Source organism: Apteryx mantelli, chromosome 10 (genome assembly GCF_036417845.1).
Source record: "Apteryx mantelli isolate bAptMan1 chromosome 10, bAptMan1.hap1, whole genome shotgun sequence".
NCBI classification, from domain to species: Eukaryota; Metazoa; Chordata; class Aves; order Apterygiformes; family Apterygidae; genus Apteryx; species Apteryx mantelli.
Window position 1 is genome coordinate 18,364,916 of NC_089987.1, and position 18,941 is coordinate 18,383,856.

The 18,941-nt window shown below is 39.5% G+C and overlaps 1 protein-coding gene across 2 annotated transcripts in view; it reads right to left on the reverse strand.

Moving 5' to 3' along the window:
• The window catches only part of TOX3 (TOX high mobility group box family member 3), a 78,273-nt gene that overhangs the window by 15,647 nt on the left and 43,685 nt on the right, over positions 1 to 18,941 (reverse strand). For both annotated transcript variants that reach the window (XM_067302905.1, XM_067302906.1), the window contains exons 2-3: positions 11,364 to 11,429; positions 7,232 to 7,486 (exon numbers count right to left, since the gene is read on the reverse strand). In XM_067302905.1, coding sequence (XP_067159006.1) covers positions 7,232 to 7,486; positions 11,364 to 11,429 — 321 coding nt within the window. The remainder of the gene's footprint in view (positions 1 to 7,231; positions 7,487 to 11,363; positions 11,430 to 18,941) is intronic.

Sequence of the window (18,941 nt, forward strand, 5' to 3'; positions counted from 1 at the left end):
AAATTACGCCAGAAAAAGTCAAAAGCTCATCAGCTAAAGCCACAGCTCAGATCTGCAGGCATAAAAGCGTCTGCCGCCGTGGCTGATGGTGGCACACGCCGGCACTGCGAATCCCACGCCAGCCCTGAAGGTCCAGCTGCACAACGCATCAGCCACCTTTCGCAACGGTCTGTATTCGGCCAAATGTCACTGATCCGGCCCATAAGAGCATCACTGAACGTGTGATTACTTAGTTTGGAGATTAGTTTCTCACGGTACCACAAATTCTTAAAAAACAGTGGCTATAACAGCTACCATTTACGTGGGAAAGTCCAGTACGAACCAGACTAACATTTTTGATCTGAAGCTTGAGTTTAGTAGTCATAGTTCCTCAAAGGAAAAACAAAAATAAAATAACTTTGAAGAAAATGTCTTCTACTGAGAATAGTTGCTATTCTTACAAACAAATAATTATAATCTTCCAGAATTAGCTGTATTTTTTTGTATTAAAGATGGCAATAAACACGTTCATAACAATAACAAGGGCTTGTTTTAATAGAACGTTCCAGGCACTAAACACATTAATGACCCATGAAATAACTGTTTCATCTGTAACACACTAAACAACATTGTTATAACATTGCATTAACTGAAAACCTACTCCATTTTCTCTAAATATAAGATTATAGACTGAATATTAAAAGAGAGATTTACAAATAAGTTTCTTTGTAATGGAAAATTAAACATATAAATTAGAGGCAGGCAGGCAGGTGCTCTTTTGCCAATTTTAAAGCAACTTTTTTAGCTTTTATTCTTGCAATTTTCTGGTAATCTATTCATTGGGAAGATAAATTAGTAATTTGGGAATGAACTCAGTAAAAATTAGATTTTTAAGTAAAAGGCACCACTATTTTGAAACGTTAATGACATTTCTGTTATGTTATGCAGTCTTTAACAAGCTAAAATTTGCAACTCAGTTGTTTAAAGCCACATCACTGAGCTGTTTATTTAAGTCTCTTCTTGAAATAACAGCAATAGCCACCTTTGGTGTTTGATTTGAGTGCAGGGCCACTCCTAAGTAGTAATGTAATTAAAGATGCGCCTATTCCACTATGAATTAGCCATAGCTGTGCAGAAGCCTAGACGTACTAACAGCATCGCAACAATTATAAAATATAAACAGGCTCAAATCTTCATCAAATAGGGAGCACTATTTCTCTAAAAGCATAAGTAGTATAGGGACCAGTATATGTAAAATTAACAGTCTGTTTCTGAAACATCTGTACTTTTTTGAATAAAAGAAAAAAAAATCAGCCTGAAAAGAGACAATTATTGTACTGTCTTTCTTAGATATCAGAGAAAGAATTTTGAAATTCATCAGAGCTAACCTTCTGTTATGTACAACAGGCTAAGCTGAAAAGAATGTTAACAAGTTCAATTTTCATTCAATCAGCACTACTGCTCTCTGAAATGTTTCATTGCAGGAAAGAAATAAAAATAATCTATATGGTAATTATGAGGATGAATCCCCCAGTAACTTTCAGCTACATGAAAGGTCAGTTCTATTCAAGATATTTTATCAGTCCCCTGCACATACTCCTGTCCTGTCATTTTAAATCTGAACAGCATTTTATTTTCCCATTTACAGCTACCTGCAGAATTAAGTACTTAAGCCAAATAAGAAAAAAAAAAAAAAAAAAGAAATGTTGAATGCTGGCAAAGGCTATAATAGCATGGAGATAAATCGTTCAGCTGCTCTCTCTCAAGCCTCTGGGGCTGCAGATTTTTCTTCTCCTGGTGCACTGTGGGTATTCAAAACTTGTTCAACATGATTTCATTTCATTTCAGGCACTGCCTGAGAAAACTAAATTACAGAATCAATCATACAGAAGGTCAGAGTGAGACTTCATTACAAGTATTGCATGCTTGCATGAATATCTTTCATTTATGACTGACCCAATATGTCACAATAGCTGTCTAGTAAAAATAATCCACTTTCTGAAATTGATGTACTACTGATGTCAATGCTACTCAGCAGGCTGGGCAGATTATAGAGAGGTGTTAAAAAAAGGAACCCTCAGGAGCACCAGTTGTAGTTTTATAGAATTGCCACATTTTGCAGATTAAAATAATTTTTGTATGGCCAGCTCAACAGAAAACAGAGCATTAATATAAAATACTGGGGCTTGATTTTTAATGAGGATATTGCTATTGATTTCTACTTATTTATATTCAGGTATTTATATGGATAGTATTTGCATCGCGTAAATCCACGGTGTTCTTTGAAGTCAAACATACATTAGTGCTCCATTTTTCAGCAGTTCATTTTTGAGTATCAGGATTTTATTTGCATATTATTAAAATATGAAAGTTAATCAAACTGCCTTCATTTTATCTCCTCTTTTTGTGCTGTTGTCTGTTTTTAAATATAGTAAAATGCTCTTAAGAAAGATAAATGTGTTGTGTTTGTTGCCAATATTAATGAAGTTAATCAGTATTGTGACAAATTGTCACTCTTTCTATAACATAAGCAGCTCCTGTATATCAGGAACTACCTTGTTCTTAATAAAATGACCAATTGTTAACTCATCAATACAATCTTTTAATAACTTCTAGGGCAGATTTATTATGAGAATAAACATCTTTCTCGCATTCATTCATTGTGAATGAATTTTTCAATACAACAGTACACAAATAATATGTTAAAAATAATTATTTCCTTTTTTTTGGTCTTCCTGTGGGAAATATGTGAGGTACTTGCTAAAGTATTATGAGGTAGCTAGCCAACTCCATACCCTAAGGGAGACATAGGAGAACCTTGACATAACCTATTTTTAACCATGCCTCTGGCGAATCTGCATTCAAGTTTATAGGTGAACATGTCAGGTAGTACATAGAAAAAAGCCAAAGACACACAGTATTAATCATAATTCTGTCCAAGCCCATTTTATTTTTTCAACATTTGTGATTTAAAATCTCATGACATTTCTTCAAGGTGAAATTCTTCTACTGGACTTTTCAACAGGGCAGGACTACATTTATCTAAATTAAATATTGCTTACAGTAAAGCTCTTTAATGCTTCATAAGATAAGCATAAACTTGCTGTAGTTCATATTACAATAATTTAACTTTGTATTCAGCTAAAGAAGCTTTAGTGATTAGCAATACACTACTAATACAGCCTTTAAATAAGACTATTCTAGTATCACTGCAAAAGAACATTGTTCTGTAAGTGTATACGAACATCATAATTATTTTACAGCCCCATCTTTAGTTCTTTCAGATATAGTAAATTCAATTGACCATGAAATGAAATTTCATAGTCAAAATGCCTCCTTTACATTTTTTTTATTGCTGCAATAAAGTTTTTATAGCTCCAAGGCAAGGTAATTCATGAAATGTCTAATTTAAAGATGAATTCTAATATTATTAATAAATATTTACCAGTTTAATAAAGTGCACATTTTCAGCATAAAATATGATATACCATTTTCATTTTCTATTTTTGAAATACAGATTAACCACTGGAAAATCTCAGTACTAAAGAGAGCTAGAAGAGTTCAGGGGAAACCTATGCAAGGACCCTCTGTTAATATTTTTCAAGTTCCTGAAGTTACCCAGCACTTATGAGCAGCGCAGAAAAGATTAATAACTAAAATACTAGGGAACAGGTCATTCCATCTCACAGTGAAACTCAAAGCTAGCAGTGACAGGGGAGCACCTGGCCCATGAATCTCCCCTCTGGCTCCTCCCCACCAAATCAAGCAATTCCTCATCTGGGAACGAATATCCCTCTGGGGGGGAAACGACACACAAGTCCCCAGACCACAGCTTTGGAGTGGCCACCGCCCTGGAAAACACGACTGAACTCTTGACTTAAGGAGGTATGAGCTCCTGTAGACCCTCTCTTCAACGTATCCAGGGACAAATTCTTGCCATTGAAGCCAACAGGAACTATGTCATTAATTTCTGCATTGCACTAGCTAGAAAAAAGGCAAGAGGGAAAGCCTCTAATCTCGTGGAAGAAGGGGTGAGAGAAGAAGTACCTAGCCAGAGGAGGCGTCCTCAGGCAGGAGGTGTGAAGGTGACCACACAGCCTTTATTCGGGGAAGAATCACATTCAGTGAAAGCATGCAAAATGAAAAGCCAAATCTCTGTCAGGTTACAAGCTACCTGAAAGCACTGATGGGACTGTTATACATGTAACATAAGACTGATCTAGCCCATGATATTTACTACGTGTTCCTGAGTAGCTTTCATTGGATTCAGTGTACACACACCCTATTACTTTAGTTTTCAGGCACAAAACTCCTGGCTCCAAATCCTAGGGTGTTATTAATCTTTTCTTTCTTGCATTGTGATCCAGCATGCCCAGGGCGTGCAGAAAGACCAGGCAAAATGAGATCTGGCAAGAAGCGTCGTACCCTTCCAGGCCCGTTTCAGGCAATCCCCGCTTTGTATCTGTGGTGGTACTGAACTCTCTGCCTGCTAAACACTGAGCAGTCTGTGGTTATTTCTCTACGAGTGCTAGCTACTTCGCACGACCTCAGTGGAAACGTTCACACTTGCAATGAAGCTGGCAGCCTGGAGAATTCCAGTGAAATATTTGCTGCATGTTGACTTGTAAATCTTTAATTGTCACTCACTAGAATAATTAAAAAGAACAAATGATTTACATGAAATCATAACATGACAACACGATGACCTTTATTATAGACAAGCAATAAATCTGTATTTTCATTTCACCAACTTTAGCAAAAGGTCCTATGAAACCACTGATCAGAATAAATATGGGCAATGTAAAATATCTTTTCAGCTAAGCATTCACCCTCTCTTTAATATGCAATAGAGAAACTAATTCTAATTGTAACCATTGAGTTTGAAATGCTAAGTATGACTCACAGCTATTTCTCATCACTGGGAGTGAGAATATTACTGCACACAAGCTCAGAGAAAACCAGGCGGAGACATTCTCCAAAGTTGAAAGGGAAAAATAAGAGGAAAGTGGAAACTGCTCTTGTGCAGCCTCCCACGGAGATCACAGCCAGGCAGTGCAGAGAGCTTCTGCAGAAGCCTCCATACAGCCTCGGGCTCCACTGCCGGTTTCGGTGAAGGCAGCAGACACCTGTGGCTGCCACACGCGTGCCCTCCGCCCGGCCCCACTGCCCCTGCCCCTCTGGCACGGCTCCGCAGGAGGCCCAGCAGCGCGGCGAACGGGCTCGACCCACCACCACCGCTGGGCTCCATGGCAGCCCTGGGCGCAGGAGGGCCTTTTTACAGCCCCGTCCTTCTACGTATGCTTGCGGTACTGATGGTCCCTACCACCTCTTTTACAAGCTTAAAAAAATGAATTTCCATTTATATGGATCTATCCCTTGGAATGTACAGAATACAGGGATTTTTATTTATTTATTTATTTATTACAGCTAGCATAGTGTCTGTCTCCCTTTCTGAGCTACTCTCAATGTTATGATTTCAAAATATCCCTGATGGCTGTTAAGTGTAGTCCCTACATTTAAAATACAGACAAGCAATTCCTTCTAAAGGCTGTAGCTCACCCTGGCCAACAGAATCACTGAGGTCAGAAGGGACCTCTGGAGATTGTCTAAGTCCAACCCCCCTGCTCAAGCAGGGTCACCTAGAGCACATTGCACAGGATTGCGTCCAGGAGGGTTTTGAGTATCTCCAGAGAAGGAGACTCCACAACCTCTCTGGGCAACCTGTTCCAGTGCTCTGTCACCCTCACAGGGAAGAAGTATTTCCTCGTGTTCAGATGGAATTGTCTGTGTTTCAGTTTGTGCCCGTTGCCTCGCGTCCTGTCACTGGGCACCACTGAAAAGAGTCTGGTCCCATCCTCTCGACACCCTCCCTTCAGATGCTTGTACACATTGATAAGATCTCCTCTCAGCCTTCTCTTCTCCAAGCTAAACAGGCCAAGCTCTCTCAGCCTTTCCTCATAAGAGAGATGCTCCAGTCCCCTAATCATCTTTGTGGCCCTTTGCTGGACTTGCTCCAGTAGTGCCACATCCCTCTTGTACTGGGGAGCCCAGAACTGGACGCAGTACTCCAGATGGGGCCTCACCAGGGCTGAGTAGAGGGGGAGAATCACCTCCCTCGACCTGCTGGCAACACTCTTCCTGATGCACCCCAGGATACCATTGGCCTTCTTGGCCACAAGGGCACATTGCTGCCTTGTGCTTAACTTGGTGTCCACCAGCACTCCCAGGTCCTTCTCGGCAGAGCTGCTTTCCAGCAGGTCAACCCCCAACCTGTCCTGGTGCATGGGGTTATTCCTCCCCAGGTGCAGGACCCTGCACTTCCCTTTGTTGAACTTCAGGAGGTTCCTCTCTGCCCACCTCTCCAGCCTGTCCAGGTCTCTCTGAATGGCAGCACAGCCCTCTGGTGTACCCGCCACTCCTCCCAGTTTTGTATCGTCAGCAAACTTGCTGAGGGTGCACTCTGTTCCTTCATCCAGGTCATTGATGAAGAAGTTGAACAAGACTGGTCCCAGTACTGACCCCTGGGGGACACCGCTAGCTGCAGGCCTCCAACTAGACTCTGCGCCACTGATCACAACTCTCTGAGCTCTGCCATTCAGCCAGTTCTCCATCCACCTCACTGTCCACTCATCTAGCCCACACTTCCTGAGCTTGTCTATGAGGATGTCATGGGAGACAGTGTCAAAAGCCTTGCTGAAGTCAAGGTAGACAACATCCACTGCTCTCTCCTCATCTACCCAGCACAACGTTCCTTCAGCTCCTGATGCCAGCAGCAACCGTACAGCAGATTTTCAACTTCTGCAGTACTCGGGATGCACACGACACCAATGGACATGGGCTTCCATATCCCATCCCAAAATTAAAACTCTACGTTTAGAAAGCCTGACTGCTGCTTCACAGGAGAGAGCGACCTGTTTACACACAGTGTAGCATCACCCTATACCTTAACAACAACGTGCATTTGGCTGAATCCACCATTATTAAACACTTAAACTTTTGCCAGCCGCGCAGGGGAACCACGCGATAGCGTACCCTTGCCTGCGGGGTGGCACTGGCAGCATGTGTCATCCCTCATGGGGAGCACTGCTACACAGCTGCAGAGTACTAGCAAGTGCTTGGCACGACCAAAATACCAAGAAATCACACATATCTTCCCAGAGGTCAGTTAAAACCAAGACATTAAACAAATCTATACTACTAAATTTTGACAGACGACATCAGGCAACCGAGACGCACAAAGAACAGGACCTACCATATGCAGCCCGTTGCTGTGGATGACACCGTCTTGCTCCACCAGGTTTCGGGAGATGGTAATAGAGGGAAGGTCCAAGCTCTGCGGAGGAAACTGCGGCGTGAACTCGCTCCCCGGCGCGGGCAGCTGGTCCCCCAGGCCGGGAAAGGGCAGCAGTACGTCAGCCATGCCCAGGGTGGGGTCCGCCTCGGGCGGGGGCGTAATCGGCGGGATTTCGAACTCCTCGTCTCCCAGGCTCGGCGTGTGGAAGGTCTGCTAAGGAAAGCACAGCGCGGGGCGCCCCGTGAGGGCCTGCTCCGGGGCCTGCCGCCCAAACACTGCTTCGCTCCTCGACGTGCGCTCTATACGTCGTAAAATTTATAAGTTTCATATACTAAAGGGCTTTGTGGATCATTCTGATTAAAGATTTAAGTCTCATTATCATATGGCTTTAATGGAGTATCAGTATTAACAGTTTTTTAATGCGTACTTAATTAGCAACATCTGTCTTTGTTGTTAGTCTGAATATCAGCTACATTGGATTTGGCTGTATAACAAATTGCCACTTTATTGATATGTTAGTGCAATAGCACAAACAGCTTACGTTACTCTCATGCTTCATAAAATACTGACAATTTTGCAACACACACACAACACCATCAGTTCAGCACTGACCATTCCACATCTTTCGTCTCCTTCTTAACCACTAACAAACATGAAATATTACAAATCTGGTTTTATTTCTCTTTGAATTCCATCCCTGAAGCACCCTTTTGCGGGCGGGTTATAATTTGGAGGGCAGAAAGGCGAAAGCAGGGTGGGTGATCCCAGCAGCGTCAGGGGCCCTGGAAGCACGCCAGCTTTGCTGGCGCAGTAGGTCTGTTACGGACTAAACACCTGTTAAGACGCCTTGAGCAAAACGTTTACTGCCAGATATCTTTGGGGTTTGTGCATGTTCGTACGTGCACATGTGTCTGTCAAAGATAATCTTTATTCAAGTAGAGTCTGTACCTGGCTTCAACAGTGCTGACTTTTATTTGGAAAACAAACGAGCTACACTCATTCAAATTTCTTGAGCGCTAAACGCACTTTCATATATTATTTCAGGTCCGCTGCTGCTTAATAATAGAAATGCAGCACTTGAAATTAGGCCATTTTATATGTACCCAAATCAGGACTGTCTTGATCAAATCGGGCAGTTGGCAAACCTCAAACAGGCACTCTGTCTTGTTTTGGACATGCAACACTGCTCTGGGATTTGTTTGTTTGTACTAGTTCAAAAATTCTAGGGGGGGGGGACTGTTTTATGGATTATTTACATTGTTTGAAAGAGTGACTTAATGCCAGTTAATTTAAAAATGATACGTTCAGCAAAAGATCTCATTAACTGCCATAAATTGTCATCCTTCAAACTGTTAATGATGATATAAATTAATAACCGCTCGAGAGAAGATGGAAACTGAAACACAAGGAAAACCTTTGCTTGCATATCGAACCTGTCAGCTGTCATTACTGGGCTCACACCAGAAGTGATGAGGTCCCAGGCTGTGGTACGGGAAAAGGCTGCGGAGAGTCTCCAGCTCTCACTCGGTGGCGAATCCTGCAACTTAATCCTAGGTGGGAAACCTGGGCCGTGATTCGGGGGACATTGGGCTTCCATGGCTCTATTACAAAGGGGTGAATTTTTCTTACTGTGGAGCCCCGAGTCCGCCAACACAAAGGAGGGATTGGCCAGGAGAAGTGGTTGGCTAATGAACATAACCCTATGGCTGCATTTGCAGTTATTTTGGCACTAATGTGGTCTAGTAACAGATGCAACTGTAATTTGTGACTCATTTGCTACCCCATTACTGCTTAATGAAATCTAACATATCACATTAACAATACGGATAAACACTCATTCTTGATATGTGGCATTTGGCTGTTTTCATTACCACTGTAATTAACACTTGAAATATTATTTCAATAAATATTTAAGGCGCTTTAAAATGGGTTGTGGTAATCATGACATAGAGACAGAAAACATAAAGCAAACGTGTGGCTTGTTAGCCTGAATATGCTCTAGGATTATACTGTTAAGGCATTATTTACAGGAATAAAATGGGCTTCCAGCTCAGCCGTGCTTATGCCCAAAATCATAGTGAGAAAGCTACATTCATGTTAATGTAAAAACACTATAATTAAATACATTGTAATGCAGTAATTGCAAAGTTAGGTTCATGCTTTAATGCAAGCACTAACACTTTTAATGCAAGCACTAACACTTAATCATATTTTTATTCATTGTTCAAGCAAAGGTGTTCAGTGAAATCAGTATTATTATAGTATGTCTGAACCTCTCTTTACATGTCATATTTATGAGATAGTGGTAATTATAAGAATTGGATCTTCCTTCCCCATCTAACAGAATAAATTGGGGACAGCTGTATAAATATATAACAGAGCTATACAATAATACAATATTTTACTTAGAAGCAGTATTAATCTTAACAGTTACAGCTTACTAGAAAAGGGAGACTAAATTGATGAATACCTTAACATTTTTTAAATGTGAATTTAATTCTCACAATATAATTTGTCCAAGTATGCATATATCTCTTTTAAAAACATATAAAGGACCTAAGAATGAAGATGAAATAGATGTAATCTAAGACGAAAAAAAGCCCCTTAGTGAAGTAGTCTTAAATCCAAATCACTGGGCTATTCAGATTGTAAAGAGGGTCTGAATAGTATGCAATTTGGGATTGCAGAGAGGTGCTGTGATGACCAAGATGGTATAACATTTGTGGGATTTATCTTACCAATCGCATTTTTAAAGTTATTAACTTTTCAAATATTTATATCTTACATATTTAAAAAAAACTGTGTGCATGGTTAAATGCCATCTGTACCGAAATGTTCAAAACATTTGTTCCTTTTGATAAAAATGCAAATCTGGAGAACTGTTGTATCAACATATAACAGCCAATGTCTGACACGGTGAATTATCACAGCTGGAATTAAATTGTCTCTGAACAGCTGCTGGCAGCAGAGCTTTCATCAATGTTTGATTCAAATGTAGGAAAGAAATTCAACAGAAAGAAACATCATGTTGTCATTACAGATGGGGTTTGTGTTCATTATCACAAATAACACTGGAGCTAGTGCCAAACAATATTCCCTTATCTAAGCAGTCTTGCTGGGTAAGAAGAGATGGTGACCATTGTATAAATGATTCATAAAATACTACTCTTAATTCTAACTTTCACATTTATTGTTACACCTTTCTCCCAGATCTCAGATCCCTTTTAAAAGCGCACAAGAATACTTAGGACTGAATTGCCACTTCCACCACGTAAAGGCAAGGCTGCCCAGTTTGCTAACTTTTCCTTATATTTGAAAGATCATTTATGGCATATACCCCATGCATGTATTTAGCTATGCCTGTCGCTGCCAGACCCATCTTGCACGTCTCACCCTGCCGCGGCCCTTGGAAGGAGAGCTGCTGTCTCTTCGGGACGGGCAGATGGGGCTTCTGCCTGGAGCTGGGGCCAGCGCTGGCCTGTTGATGGTCCATCAACAGCCTGTAAGGAGGTGCCACTGGAAGGGCAAATACGGGAACATGGGAGCTGATGTACTTCTCCCCATTTCCCTTCTCAAAGCCAGTGACCAGACGGGTCAGCTCAACCACCAGCTCCGACGCTGGGCGTTGCTCTCCATCCTTGCCGGAAGCTTCGCCCGCTTTCACCCAGCACATGTGCATCAGGCAACAAAGTTGGTTTTGTTTTTCTAACTTAGATGAGTATGAAGAACCCAAATCAAAATGTTTGCATCTATGCCAGAAATTAGCACATTAGCTAGTAAGGACTTTTACTAAGCTTGCCTTCAAAACGTACACCTACTGTGCCTTTATCTGTTTCCTTCTGTTTAATTTTTTTTTCATACATAAAGCAGATTTGTTTCTATTGACATGCTATGTAAGTAACAGCCTTATGGACAGCTAAATTGACTAGTAATGGAGAGCTGTCAGGTTATTTTCTTTCTCATTAAAGTCTTTATTTTGTGCTCCATAAAACACACAAATTCAGCACTTCACTCTTCAGCCATTCAAAGTCTGTTAAATTATCAAAGCAAACAGCAGAATATGAACATAGATAAAAAGAAAAACATCTACCTCATTTGCAGCAAGAAATGCATTATTTGCCTCTGCCATGTTCATGTAGTTGTTATTGTTTCCAAACTGAAAAAAAAAAAAATTTGAATTTTAATGCATGCCACGATAAACCTTTCTTTACCCCATCACTGGTATAGAAAAGAACTGCTTCTGAAAAACAGGTAAGATGTAAATTTGCTGATGCTGTTTAGAAGTCAGAACCAAACTGGATTTTAACATTATTATTATTGCACAGACTTGGGGATGCAGACAGCAGGTGGAAGAGCTCTGAGTGCAGCTCTTCAGCCTTCCCTGTCTACGGAGCAAAGTCACCCCTCAGGCCGAGGGATGACTCTGGAAATTAAGTGTCCCTTAGGGAAAGGCTATTCTCCAGAAAAGGCATTTCAACTCTACTGCATCTTTACGAACACATTATTGTATTTCTGCAGATGATCCTGATCTTGAGGATGGCTGTAGCTGGAAGTAACCTATTGTATTATTATTCTGAGTAGAGCTGGTTTAAAAGAGATGAAGGTCAAGAAGAGGAAGGCAGAGAGTCTACAGCATTTCCTTTAAATCCCATTCTTGCCACAAAATTAAAAGCTAAACAACTCCCTTTTGTCCATCCTTCCTTCCAGCTGAGCTTCCACATCCCCTGGGAACATTAAGGCCGGAAGACTTTGCTGAGGGTTTTACAAATCCAAGAAACACCTCATGCTGAGACCTTGAGAGCTACCCAGGGTGGAGCAGGCTGAGCGACCACTTGCTCCACTGAGATGCGACTCATGGATGCTCACACACGGATGGTCAAGGATGCCATCAATTTATGTCATCCAAGCTCTCCATTGTGCAAATTGGCCGATGAAGATAAATGCTTTTTCTTTTAGGGACTGAGCATAGAAAGGAAGAGATGATCAGCTTTTGGCTAACTGGCACTTAGTTTGTCTTATTCCCTTAAATGGCACTTGCAAAAAAGCAGGTAGTCCGGTAGCTATTTCTGCTCATTTTCGCAGAGGACACAGGCACTCTGCAGTCTTTGCTTCAAGGAACCGATACCATGCATGTCACGAGCTGCCATGTAAACACCAAACCACAAATTTAAGCATTTCCACATTTCTAATATATGATCAGGCACAGCACACATTGAAAAGCAAAATACAAGTAACGAATGAGAGAAAATCCCTCTGCTGTCTTTACAATGCCCCATCACTTTACTATTGCTGAAGCCACACTAAACATCCTTACCTAAGTCACTATTTTTGAGTTCTGCAACTCACAATTTTTGAGGAAGGTTTTATCTTGCCAGGTCTTGAAAATATTTAATTTTTTTTGCTTTGTCAGTAAGTAAGTAAATAAATAAATAAATAAATAGAGTGGCAAAAAACAACACCAGCAGCCTAAGCTCTGCAACAAGTGTATGATGACGGGTAACTATAGAGATTACAGAAATTGTTGTTCTTTTCAAGCAAGAAATCACAAGGTGTCAGGAATCTGTCCTGAAAGGAAACATCTGCCTTGCCCCAGCTCAATTCACCTTCCCAGCACGAGGTGCCTTTCAGCGGGAAAACGTTTCAGACCTCAACTCTCCCCAGCAGCACCCTAGAGCAGTGGTGGCCCCATGAGGGATCCTTCCTGGGAAGTCCCTTTCCTTGAAAGCTCCAAAATCTATTTCTCAAAATCAGACAAAAGTCAAATGGAGTAAAAGAGGAAGAAAAGAGAACTATAATGACAAAGGATGAAAAAAAAAAACCCAAAAAACAGACGAACACAAGCAATTGGCACATTGTGCGCGTGGTGAGCAAACCGGCTGCGAGTCCAGGCTGACCAAATGGCAGAGGACAGCAAAAACCAAGACAACCATGGGGAACAAGGCGAGACGGGCTGGACACCCACCGTTTGTAGCATCCAAACTTTGATTCCACAAGTATAGAACTCTATTCATGTGCTCAGTCTTTAAAGCTGTAACATGTGTCAAGCAACAGGGGACTTAACAGAATACGTAGGCTGCCTCACAGTCATTTAAACTGTTATCCTCAGTTAAATAGATACTCAAGTAACATCAGCCATTTTAAATGCCCGAATGTCACCCATTCTTTTAAATTAAAAAAATTAAATAGAAATGCATAATCAAGTTACTTCTTTGACAAAAAAGGATTTGTGTGCATGTGTGTGCGTGCGTGTGTGTGTGTGTGTGTGTGTGTGTGTGTGTATTTTTGGCAAAAGGACTTAGTACTTAAGCTCACCAGAGTAGTAAGCTTGAGATCAACAGGATAGATTTTCTTGCGCATCAGTTAGTGGGGAACTAAGAAGCATTTACACCAAAAAATCAAATGGCTGCAAAGAAGCTTTTATTTCCTACAGTAACTTTTTAATAGAACAACTTTTTCCTAGAGTCAGTTTTTCAAATTATACCTAAGTGCCAGTAGGTACAACAGGCAAGAATGGCTCTAACCCTGGGTAAATATTTGGGAACAAACCCAACTTTGTTTTAATGAGCTTAACTTCCCAGGAGCTATAGCATCTCAAAATGGGAATGTAGCTGGGTTTTTTTTAATGTTTTTTATTTTTAAATCTTAAACGGTAAAATTCTACGTTGTTTGGATTTACACATATTGTTCCTATCACAGGTACTGCTGATCTGAATGCTAAGTGTTCTTCTTCCTTTGTGTTTTATTAAAGTAAAACAATGGAGAAAATGACAACATAATTTTCCACTTAATATTAAGAGTGTGGAAGCAAAATGAAGAAAGTCAAAGCAAAAAGTTACAACTATATGTCCTTACATTCATTCTGTTACTGGGCGTCAATATTTAAGATTCTACTGTATATGATTCAGGCACTGACATCAAAACCTGGCATATTTAAGCTTTTGTTAGTATGGATCATAACTAAAATTATTTATTTTTTGCCTCTGAATTAGAAATCCATTTAAGACACACAGCAATTATCAGTAAGTATTTTTAAGATTAAACTTCCTTATTATCTAATGGTACCTATAACAACAAAAGAAAATAAAATGGTTATTATCTTAAGGACCTAAACAATTCAGAAAACAAATTAAGCTTAGAGTGAAATAAGAACTGGGTTAGAAATCCTCTTCTGAACAGTTAGTCTGCGAATGTAATTACTGAAGAAACTACAGCTAATCAGCTGTGAATTGTATCCATTAATTAGTATTTGCCCTGGAGAAATGAGAAAAATCAGTAACAATGTTAACACTGCAATGCACTGATGAGTACTGAAACACAGGGCTCTCAGCATTTAGTCAAGCAGGTGGCTCCAATGGTCCAAGTAATTTAAAAAGCTCTCACCTGAAGTGCAGAGTTGGAACTACAAAGCACTTCTTGCATATCTTTGTATCTATATAAGGCTATAATTAATGGCTTTTAATTTAGAAACACTTTGTGATCAGCTGGGAACAGTTATAAATCACTCTAACAGAACAAGGGGTTCTTGTCTATTTTAGTAAAATAATTTGGTAAAGATGTTTTTTTTGTGAAATTACTCTTGTTGCAGTCAACACTTTTCTCCATTTACTTTCCAGAGGATCACCTGCCCAGACCCCTCGGAAACAGTGCAGAGCATTCCTGTGCTTGACGACAGGCGTCCAAATTAAAGGCTGGATGCAGCAATCTGGCCTGCCGAGGTTACTCTTGGGTGTCCCACCTGTTGCACTTCAGTGGGACAGAAAAAGATTAAGATGCAGCATCTAGTCCAGCTATCTTCTTGTCTCGTAACACTTTGCAAGCTACGTAGCCATAGTAATTAGCATCATTTTGCATAAACCTTTGCATCCAAAGGTCTCCGAGCACCCTAACTCTGTCGCTACTGGGAATAAAATCTGTTCAGCATCCTTTGGCAATACACACTGTCAGCCCATTTTTACAGAAATGGTCATAAGTTTTGCATTTTCAAGCAATTTCTGCAATGTCATCCAAATGAGAGGCACAGTAGTTTTACAACCTACTATTTGTTTCCTTTGATATTAGAAATTCAGCATACTGCACTTTAAGTCTTGATAAATATATTAGGCATGAGTACCATAACTTACTGCCACAAAAAAAGACCATACAAACATGCTGATTTTACGAAATGGATTACAAGCAAACGAAACCTCTTCTGAACTTTTTGTGAATCGCAGCTTTCATTCATCATGCAAATCATTGCATTAAAACTATGACGGTTTAGTCCTCTGCTCTTTATTGTACAAGAGCACTTGGATTTAATCTTGATCCTACTGAAATCCGTAAGAATTGACCTGAAGGCTACTATGAGAGAGACTGAATGTTTCCTTACCAATACCTGGTATAGGGAGTGTCAAGAAAACTGATTATTTCTAAAATAGCTTGTTGAAGCTCTTCTCTTAGCCTCAGCCATCAAAACTGAAGCCCAACATCTAGCCTCATTAACCTTTTATCGGAAGGGTGTGTATTTGTAATGCTAAGGGAAAATTCATGTCCCCTCTTCTTCCCCCAGCACATACCCTAACAAAGACCAAATCAACTCCTTGAGCATGCCCAGGCTTTAAATAGTATACAAGGGTCCCACTTTTACTAACCACACACTTTCAAAAAACAAGTATCATGAGCCAAACCTTAAAATATCAGTTTACAAGTCAAGGGATTTGCTGCTTTGAATCATCACAGCACCATGCTATCTGAGCTTTCAAGCTATCTTCTGCATTTACCAGAGCTTATTTTTTTGGTCTTGAAAGCTCTAAGGCTAATGAATTCACATGAATCAAGGAACTGGTGTTTTAAGATAGAAGTCTTATATGGTGAGCTTCATAAAAAAATCTTGGGAGTTAGGAATACAGAGCAGTGATTAAATGTTCGCAGAGTTTGAATTCCTACTCCAAAAAAATCTTCAGAAATCTCAGAAGGTTAAATAGGGGCTATTGTCTGGGTTCTTCTTTTGCAACTGTGATGAGTCAGAAGCCACTGCAAGAAATAAAACAGCAGCTTACACCATAGAAACATAATGGTATTTGCAAATCTGAGCCGTCCTAGCCCATGCCTGAAAGGAGGAAAAGTAAAACTAATGACGAACTTTGAAGGTGTTATGGATACAGAGAATAACATTCTGGACTTACAAACATTAGTGGAAATTTTGCTGTTGATTGCTATTAATGGAGAAATTAGTTTACTTACAACGTTTAGTCATTAGACTTTATTACAACTTCTGTACATTTCTGTCTTTAAATCAATCAAACTGTGGTGAAATTATAACTTGAAAAACATTAGAGCTCACGCCCACTATTCATTACCCAAAAAGGGCAAAGACAGAGATATGTAAGTAACTTAAGACTTATAGGAGCCCACAGACCTTTATTTATCTCCATGGAACAAAAATGTATTTTTATAATCCTAGTATTTTTATGCTCAACAGTATTATTAGATTAATCAGGCAAATCCATTAGATTTTCTAAATAATTCTTCCTCCTGGTTAATTAAAAAAATGCAACAACAAGGAGAAAAAGACCATGGGAAGAATTATTGTTGCTGCAAATAATAAAAACACAACCGTGGAATGTGAATAAGGGTTAAGAAAAGAAAATTTCAAACAAAATAGTTTTGGAATGGGACTGAAACCCATTTTATCATCTCAGAACATACCAGGAGACAGGTAAGATATTTGGCTTAAAAGGAAAGATAGTAATTCTGTACTAAAAGATTACATTTCATAAATTTGAGAATAAATAAAAGATTTATTAGAAAAGATTATAGAATGATTTTTTGGGGGGAAAGCCATATCCCAACCCTTACAGTGAAACAGAGTTCAAATCTAACTATCATGAACACTGACAGTCCTTTAATAACTATTTGTTAATGTTTAGTCAAAATACTCATTTCGAAGTTTCGTAGGATAGTATATTTAGACTAAATTCTCACTGTCTTCATGCAGAACTATGACCTGCAGAACTAGTACCAGATTAGCTTCTGTCAAAGTATTATACAAATATCCTCTTGTATCTGTATTTTAGACAGTCATACATCCAAATTTATCATGTGTAACGTCAGTTTATTGCTTATGGAAAGTGGCAGCCTCAAAAGATTAAACTTCCAGTATTTCTGCAGTAAAATTACAAGCCATATTTTTAAAATATGTCTATTAATAAGATCATTCTTTTATGGTGTGAACATGCTCATATTTTTATACAGAATAATATCTACTTGCACAAATATATATTATGGCAAGGATCTCAGTTCTATCTTCATATTTGGCAAATTAATTCCTCAGAGGTTACACTATCCTTATGAGTAAAAAGAAAGATAACGATCCCAAAAGATGTAATTACAGACCAAAACTAAATTACTTTGCAGGTCTAAGTACTGTATCTTAATAATTTCACCAGAGAACATCTTTACTGCATTTGGGCAGATTTGATTTTGCTGCCTGACCAATAATTACAGCTCTGGCAAATACAATGTCTGATAAGGACATCAATTAAGAATAAGCATTGTGTTATGCAAAAAAAAAAAAAAAAAAAAAAAAAAAATCATGTTCACAGCCTGTCTGATTGAATGAAATGCCAAATTAAATTAATGGAGATTGCTAAGTCTAGCTGGCTGGTGGGGAACCATGCAGAAAGTGGGACAGCATAGACAATAAACTGTCTGTAATTAAAAGATGAGAAGCTGGACTAATGGTACTTCAGCCTGATTACTCCAAACAAAACAATATACACTAAAATTATTCTGGCAACAAAAGTAGAGGGAGTGAGAGGAGGGTTTTTCCCCCCCCCCAATATCAACTAGCATCATCTATGAACGCCACTGTCCTCATCAGAGGTATTAAACACTACAGAAAATAACAACTAAGTATTACTTGTTCTCATCATGAAACACAATTTATTTCGCTAATAAATGTAAAGCAACAGACTGGAATTCTCCAATCATTTCTATATCTATGCATCCAGCTAATCTCTGTAGAGGCTTTACTTTTAAGTGGGATGTGCTCATAGCAGGAGCAGAGTGCTCTTTTCGGGAAAGGAAAGTCCTTCCTGACAGCTGCAATACTTCTGAAGCAGTAGGTGGTATTCATATTATCTTATAAAATACAGGTATTATAGTTTATTTTTGCTACTAGAAATGATGAGGCAGATCTTAGTAGCTGGTTCACAGATGTAATATCACTAAAGTTGTTAGAGATTTAAACTCTCACAGATGAGTGAAGCATCTTTTTAAACTTGAATTTTAAAACCTTATAAATAAATAAAAAAAGGTAATTTTATCTCGGATAAAATGTGCATCCTCAATTTTGACGCTACTTATAGCTACCCTTAGAAATTTGGGTGTTTTTCTGGCAGGACGCTAACATTTTTGAAGAGATAGCACTCATTGCCAACTGCAAAAAGTATTATTTACTGCAGACAACAGGCAGCTATTGGAGCAGAGGCTGGGTGATGCACCGGGGTTAAAAGGAGCTGGGGAGTTTGAGCAGCTGTAGCCAGAGGGCTGTCCATTTGGGTCAGCCTTCGACCAGATGTCCGTAAGCAGATAATGCATCCCAAGTGCATTAAAAACCAAAGCACTCTGTGTACATACATAGTGTATGTACAGATATACATAGAGAGGATATTTCTGTTATCAACAGATA